The sequence below is a fragment of the Vespa crabro genome, chromosome 8 (genome assembly GCF_910589235.1).
Source record: "Vespa crabro chromosome 8, iyVesCrab1.2, whole genome shotgun sequence".
Taxonomy (NCBI): Eukaryota; Metazoa; Arthropoda; class Insecta; order Hymenoptera; family Vespidae; genus Vespa; species Vespa crabro.
In genome coordinates this window covers 8,685,088-8,692,587 of record NC_060962.1, presented here as the reverse complement: position 1 = coordinate 8,692,587, position 7,500 = coordinate 8,685,088, and the positions used below count along the sequence as shown (strand labels likewise).

The 7,500-nt window shown below is 32.7% G+C and overlaps 2 protein-coding genes across 3 annotated transcripts in view; one reads left to right on the top strand and one right to left on the bottom strand.

The window, feature by feature from the left end:
- The window catches only part of LOC124425954 (thyrotropin-releasing hormone-degrading ectoenzyme-like), an 8,186-nt gene extending 758 nt beyond the window's left edge, over window positions 1-7,428 (bottom strand). The window contains exons 1-16 of one of the 2 annotated variants that reach the window (XM_046967078.1): window positions 7,049-7,428; window positions 6,919-6,969; window positions 6,519-6,783; window positions 5,960-6,301; window positions 5,620-5,775; window positions 5,112-5,420; window positions 4,414-4,597; window positions 3,854-4,267; window positions 3,483-3,693; window positions 3,041-3,294; window positions 1,491-1,681; window positions 1,239-1,409; window positions 949-1,107; window positions 746-824; window positions 447-554; window positions 1-114 (exon numbers count right to left, since the gene is read on the bottom strand). The exon at window positions 1-114 is cut by the window's left edge and continues 758 nt beyond it. In XM_046967078.1, the coding sequence (XP_046823034.1) occupies window positions 28-114; window positions 447-554; window positions 746-824; window positions 949-1,107; window positions 1,239-1,409; window positions 1,491-1,681; window positions 3,041-3,294; window positions 3,483-3,693; window positions 3,854-4,267; window positions 4,414-4,597; window positions 5,112-5,420; window positions 5,620-5,775; window positions 5,960-6,301; window positions 6,519-6,783; window positions 6,919-6,943 (2,955 nt within the window). In that variant the 5' untranslated portion in view covers window positions 6,944-6,969; window positions 7,049-7,428 and the 3' untranslated portion in view covers window positions 1-27. Of the gene's footprint in view, window positions 115-446; window positions 555-745; window positions 825-948; window positions 1,108-1,238; window positions 1,410-1,490; window positions 1,682-3,040; window positions 3,295-3,482; window positions 3,694-3,853; window positions 4,268-4,413; window positions 4,598-5,111; window positions 5,421-5,619; window positions 5,776-5,959; window positions 6,302-6,518; window positions 6,784-6,918 lie in introns of both variants that reach the window. The other variant, XM_046967079.1, reaches the window with a different exon arrangement.
- LOC124425957 (homeobox protein Hox-A7) overlaps window positions 6,249-7,500 on the top strand; it is a 7,233-nt gene continuing 5,981 nt past the window's right edge. Inside the window, exon 1 of the mRNA XM_046967083.1 lies at window positions 6,249-6,334. The gene's annotated coding sequence lies outside the window, so the exon portion shown is untranslated. The remainder of the gene's footprint in view (window positions 6,335-7,500) is intronic.

Here is a 7,500-nt window from a genome sequence, read left to right as displayed (position 1 = left end):
AAAATGATGGTACTCCATAGGTTAAAGTTAATCGTAAATATTTCTTCTTCCATTTTTCAGGCAATCCTTACTCTCGTTCATAGTGTCTGCGATGATCCTTAATCGGTCGATCGTCTAAAGTTTGGAGAAAGTTCAATCATCGAGAGGATCCTTTCGAGTTTAATGCGATTCTTATGAAAGGCTCGAACTTCTTCTTCTTTTTATTTTTCTTTCTTTTTCTTCTCTTTCTCTCGAATACGAATAAATGAGATAGATAGATAGATAGATAGATAGAGAGAGAGAGAGAGAGAGAGAGAGAGAGAGAGAGAGATTCGTGCCGAAATGTTAACATATTAGGATTGTGTGGTTGAAAGAAGAAGAAAGAGAAAAAGCAAAAAAAGAAAATATATTTAATAAAATAAAAGGAAAGAAAAGGAAAGAAAAAATTATGAGGAACAATCTCTTACCACGTTCTTGTGCCTTCGGTTCCAAGCGACGTTGAACTTGACGTCATTAATTATCGTCTCGATTAGTGTATCGTACTTACTGCCAGGAGAACCTTTGAAACGTGTTAGCTGAAAAAACGTATGTGTAACAGTGTGAATTATCGTGAAAGTTTAGCATAGGTCTTAAATTAGACCAGGAGTATTGTATGTGTGTACTAAATATGTATCTAATGTGTCTTTATCCTACTAATCTAAATTATACCATTACTAATACGATACCGTTTCGATATTAAGAACTATCTTTTATATAATTTACAAACCCATTTAACGTTCTCCTCTTGATCCATAGTAGTGGAGAAACCGTAAAAAATTTTAACCAATGGATCGTAATATTCGATACTGAAAAAATATCGAAGGGTCGTAAAGCAAAATGTTCATATTGCTGTAGTAATACGATATATTATTTTTCTATGCCCTTGCGTGTTATATCATGATAGATGTCGAGGATCTAGCGATCACTTACTTGCTATACCTTTTATCAACGTTTTCGAGTTGTTCTATAAAGGCCATCGTTAGATTAAGTGCACTCGGATTATTGGCGATAGCCATAAGCGTAACCTCGACATATTGATTTTCATTATTCTTCGAATTTTTATTTTCGAGTGAAATCGACGACAAATGCCTATAAATATCGTTCGACAACTACTTATATTTCAATCGAATATATAAAGTGCTTCTATTAGTTCGACATTTTTTATTTCTATATAGATCTATATAATATAATATAATATAGAAATAGATTATATATCTTACCGTTCGATCGAAGTTATATTTAAAGTACAACCAAGAGCATAAGCGAGGCTATATTTATCGTTTTCTTTTGATTCGTGATATTTGCCCAATAACTTCGACCATTGTTCTTCCGAAGAAAATTTAGCGTACGTACAATAGGCCCACAAACGAAATTCCCTCGTTAGATCATCTCTAAGAAATAAAAATGAAAATTTTAATAATTTATTATTACGAATGGTTCTCAATTAATAATAATCGATAATTATAATTTACGTTATCGAGGTATCGTTTTGCAATAATTCATCCACAAAATTCAGAACGGATTTTATGCAAGTTTTGTGTCCCATCGAGCATGCCCATTTTGTCATTTCGAAATTAAATGAACTCCAGCTATCGATGTCGATCTCAAACAAATTTTTTACCTTTGAAATGTATACGTCCTCGACTAATTTGCACGTTACAAACTGAAACACATTTATTCCAACTAAGTAAAAATATTTTTATGCCGATTCAAAGTCTATTCTATTTTGGGTATTTTTAATTGATAAAAAGTAATCAAAAATAATTTGATAAAAAAAAAAAAAAAAAAAAGAAAAAAAAAGAAAATAGAAAGACAGATGGATAGATAGATAGATAGATAGATTGATAGATTGATAGACAGATGGATAGAGAAGGAAAAGAACAAATCGAGTTAAAGATTCTTTCATGTCGTTTCTTTGGACGAACGAAGGTATATAATCTAGGAGTCGAGTAGGATTCGATTTATGTAAATAAATTCTCGTTCTCTCGATGGGTAGAAATGAGACAAAACGAAAAAAGAAAAAGAAAAAAAAAGGAAACAAACGAAATAAAAAAGAAAAAAGGAACGAAAAAGGAAAGAAGAAAAGATAAAGCCAAAATAAAAAAAAAAAAAGAAAGAAAAGAAAAGAAAAAAGAAAGAAGGAAGAAAAAGGAAAGGAAGAAACGTAAACGATTTTTCGATTTTTTTTTCCAATGATAGTTTCTCCGAAAAGAAAACTGTTGCGTAGCAAAGTGGTTAATTAAGCGTTCTCGAAGGTTCGTATTTCGGTGCAAATAATGATTGAGTCTTTCAAGGGCTAATTGAACGTCGAATCGTAATGACAGGCGGCGGACGATGATCGCTTGTATTCCTGTCGAAGGGATAATCACTTGTTTTATGATGCTATACTTAAGACTTAACTGCACATAATAGGCGACATAACGCAGAACAACGTGGTAAACGATTTAAGCCTTTAAGCCTGTTATCGGCTATCTTGCATATCTTATCGTAGGTAGTAGCGGCATAAATTAATAATAAAATGAGAGAAAGAGAGAGGGCGAGAGAAAGAGAGAGAGAGAGAGAGAGAGAGAGAGAGAGAGAGAGAAAACACGTTTGGCTCTTTTTCGATCGGAAGAAAGAAAAAGAGAGAGAGACGGTGGAACGAGAGATGGAGGATAGAGACGAGTAAAAGGCGTTCGTATAAACTTACTTGTTTTTTAAAGATATAAAGTAATAACAAGAGAGATTGAAATGACGTTCTCATATGGAGAGAGAGAAAAAAAAAAGAAAAAGAAAAGAAAGAGAAAAATCAAAAATAAACAAAGCTTTTTAGATGTTTCACGTGAAAATATTTTGGCACATTGAAATTTTGTCAAAGTTGTTTAATAAAAGTACGATATTACTATGTAGATATTTTATCTCTTTATTTATTTCTTTTCTTTTCTTTTATTCTTTTATTTCTTATTACTTTTTTTTTTTTTTTTTTTTTTTTTTTTTTAATCTTTCTCTTTAATAACAAAACGCGAACGAGAGTAGTAATTACCTCGAAAACTTGAGAATCCCATAGACGATATTCGATATATTCGAAGGCATCCTTAACTGACAACCACACAGTTTCCTCGGTATCAACGTTGAACTTAAGAAGAATCTTCCAGAGGAAAGCTTGATCGAGTAATCCTGCGTTGAACATAGCAAAGGCATCATTCAGGATCTGGAGCTTTGTCGTTTCGGGAAGGATATCGAATCGATTCGTTAAAAGTCTCCAATTTTCTACATCGTAATTCACTCGGTACAATCCTGTTAAAAGATATATAAAAAGAGAATATTGAAATGTACGGGCTCGTTAATGTTAAATATCTTTTCTCTCTCTCTCTCTCTCTCTCTCCCTCTCTCTCACTCTTTTATTTTTTTTATTATTATTTTTTTTTTTTTTTTTTTTTTCTTATTTCGTCCTTATACGAGATTATACTATACTACATTGTGACCTGTTTGGTTGATATTAAAGAGAATCCATTGATTATTGAAAATTGCTTCACTCAAGCCAGTATCATTAATCACCATGCGTCTTTCAAGCATCCATGCCTTCGGCAACGTCCCATCGAATCGCTGATCACTTTCGATTGTCCACGTTAAAGGGATGCACCATAATTCCTCGCTCGTACCATGAGGGTTTAAAGCGTCCCTATAAAATCTCTCCTAAAAACAGCATCGATTCTTTATCGTTACTTTGATCTTTACAAAATTTTCTATACTCGACGAATAGAAAAAGAGTAATGGTAATATTTTTTTTCTTTTTATATATATATATATATATATATTTTTTTTTTTTTAAATATATTTTTGTTTTTATTGAGACCTGTGTTAGTTCGACAAGACCGGTCTCGTTATTTCTTAGAACGTGAACGACCGGAAATCCTGCATGATCGGTCCAATTTTTCATAATATTTCTCATGGAGAATTCCATATGTGACCTCGACTTTATTTCCTCTTGAAATATATCCCAAAGATCTTCCTGATTGGCGGCACCGTGACGATAAATATTTATGTATCTTTTGATCGATGAAAAAAAAATCGATTCGCCGAGAAAATGAAATATCATATTGACGAGACAATTGCCCTTTAGATATGCCCTTGAATCGTATATATCTCGAAGTGATTTTTTCATACTTAAATTGAGATACAACGGGTACGCCTTTTCCTTCGCTTCTCTCTCAAACATTTCACGATATTGCCCCGCCATAATATACTCCATACTCCAAGACGATTCGATCTGAAAGTTGTAACCGCAATGGAAATTAAAGGAAATGAAAGAAAGAAAAAGAAAGAAAGAAAGAAAGAAAGAAAGAAAGAAAGAAATAAATAAAAGGAACGGGGTAGAAAAAGAAATAAAATAATAACGAAAATGATCGTTCTCACCATGCTCAAAGCCTTAATACCGAAGAAATAAGAAAAGCCTTCTTTTAGCCATACATCGGACCACCATTTTGGCGTCACCAAATTACCGAACCATTGATGTGCCACCGCGTGCGACGCTATAATCGCGGATCTTAGCTTGCTATCAAGATGTTGCTTTTTATTTCGCACGAGTATGTTGTTCTCCCTGCAATCAGAACGTCTTATATTATTATTTGACGTGCCAAACTCGACGTGTATTCGTCCTCTTCTTTTTATCCTTCTATTCGTCCTTCTCATTTTCAACGACCATGAAAATATCTTTTAACTTAATAACTCTTTCGATCATGACTGAGAACAAGTATTAACGAGTATAAGATTTTACAAACTTGTTGATAAATTATATTGGTCTTTACGAAAATTATATTGACAAAATCGACAATAGATAATATAAATGACTATTCTATTAAAAGAAAATCTTTGATAAATATTGAGAATTATTTTTATATCGAGTAATTATTTCGATCATATTTCTTTTTTTGTTTTTTTGTTTTTTTTTTGTTTTAGCTCAAAATTCAAGATGACGATTATCAATTTTTCATTCCATCGATTTTGTAGCATCCTATAGATTATTCCCACGTATGTGTATATATATATATATATATATACACACGCACGTGCGTACGCGTACACACATATATCATATATACTGGTGAATATACCGAAAAGTAATGAGACCCCAATTTTCCATCGCCGAATATGCCAAACTTGGTACCGCTATCATGTCGAGCTTGTCCAAGTCGTAATGGAATCCTGTTAAATTTTGCATGAGCCTGACTATCCGAGGTATTAAATTTCCAATATACATGGTATCATTTTGCACGTCTTCTCTGGCGAACATATTATGAAATGGCCGATCGGTAACGTTGATCTGATAACTTTGGAAGTCAGTCACCATGAAAGCTACCAGGTACGTCGACATTGGTAGGGTTTTATTGTAATGATCCCAAACATGACCTGATATATCGTGACTATGAAATCATAAGGATACGTATTACATATTAAATTTAATCAGTATCAATAACTATATATATATATATATTTCTTTTTTTGTTTAACAAACTTCCTATCTCTTTCTTCTTCTCTTTAAAAGAGAAAAAATTTCTTCCTTGGGATTTTAAGTTGATAAAGAATTACGGTAAATACATTAACGATTGAGTACACACTTACTTTATCTCGGTGGCAATAAGTATTGAATTTGAATGAGTCCGCATGTCGATCTTTCGACTAATCGAGATTCGAAAAGGAGTCTTAATTGATGGCTCGTCGAAGCACGGAAAAGTTCTTCGAGCGAAATCAGGATAAAAATTCGATACGGCTATCCACCTGAAAATATATCGAGAAATCGACGAAAAAATTGTACGTCTTGCCATTTATTATCTTCATTTTATTTTATTTCTTTCTTTTTTTTTTCTTCTTATCTTAACTTCTTCTTCTTCTTCTTCCAAGATATTAATTTTATTGTTTTTTTTTTTTCTTTTAAGCTCTTTAAATAACTTGTCTTACTAACCTTGTAACATTAGATATCTTGTTTTTATATTTGCTACGAAACAATCCAATCGGTTCTTCGTTCAAATCAGTAGTATATCTAATGCTCAGCATGTAACTTTGATTTTTGATCAAAAGTTGTAAGAGAAAAATATCGAGAAATTCATCGTCCGAAATTAACTTGTAATTCTCGATAATGTACGATTTGTTTGCGGGACGAATGTTCGTGATTTTGACGTTCTTTATATTTAATTTACGAGAATGAAGCCGTATGTGTTTTGTCGGATGTTTGCAATAAAGTTGAATCTTGACGTCACCGATGATACTAAAATTGTTCTCTGCCAATAACGGAATTATTCGCAATCTGTAGAAATAATCAATGGCTTAATGATTCCAGGTGTGACTTTTCCTCGATTTATATAGACATCTACATATATATTTTCTTCGTTTCGTTTTATCATATTTCTTCCATCATATATATATATATATAGCTAAATATATATATTTATATATATATATATATATATATATATATATATATATTTAGCTATATAGACACACATACACACACACATACTTACGTATATTCTAATGGTATAACCTGACTAGGAAGTTGGAAGTGAGACTGTTTTCTCAAAGCAGAACGATACCCGTTCGAATCAAAATGCTTACTGTCATTATGATTAACCAGAATCGAATTAATGAACCAATATATAATAAGAGAAGCGATCACTGTGGAAACTATTGCCATTAGAATAAATCGAATTTTCAAATGATAACATCTTCGCGGTTCCTCGTTTGTTATCTGCTGTCTTGCATAAGCTTGGAACGTAACTTCCGCGATATCTACAAAAGTTTTCAAATTATTCCAAAAAGATATTGGGACGAACTTTTATAAGAAGGAAAAAGATATGTAAAAGAGAGAGAGAGAGAGAGAGAGAGAGAGAGAGAGAGAGAGAGAAAAGAGAAGAAAGAAACTACCTGCTGGTCCCGTATGATTTGCCATAGGAAATCGTTGTCTTATAGATTCGTCTTTGAAAAATAAAGAAAAACAAAATCAGATTTCTAGTCTCAAGGATTATAACCAACGCAAGAGCGAACGACGACTGACCACTTCCGAAGTCAAGACGTCAAAGGTTTACGTCCAACCAGATGCTATGTCCAAAAATATCCGTACACTTGTAGACACCATATTACGTTTACCACCAATTCGATATGTACCGTTTCATTAAGGCTCATCGTTTATCTCTCTCTCTCTCCCTTTCTCTCTTTTTCTTTCTTATTAATATAGAGAACAATATTTTCAATTGATTTTCTTTTCTTTCATTAACGAGAAAAATATCACACGAATTCCATGATTTTAAATCGAAGAAGAAACGCAAGTATTAAACTCCACGACTTAGGCTTGAGTCACGAGAGACTGATTTAACTGATTTAACTACTGCACGGTCTACGGTAATGTCGAACGGTTAGATGATCGTGCTGGAATCGTGGGAGTCTAATCTATCTTTAATACGCTGTTCCGGCAACGTTCAAGGTACACTTCGCGATCGTAACGCTTTA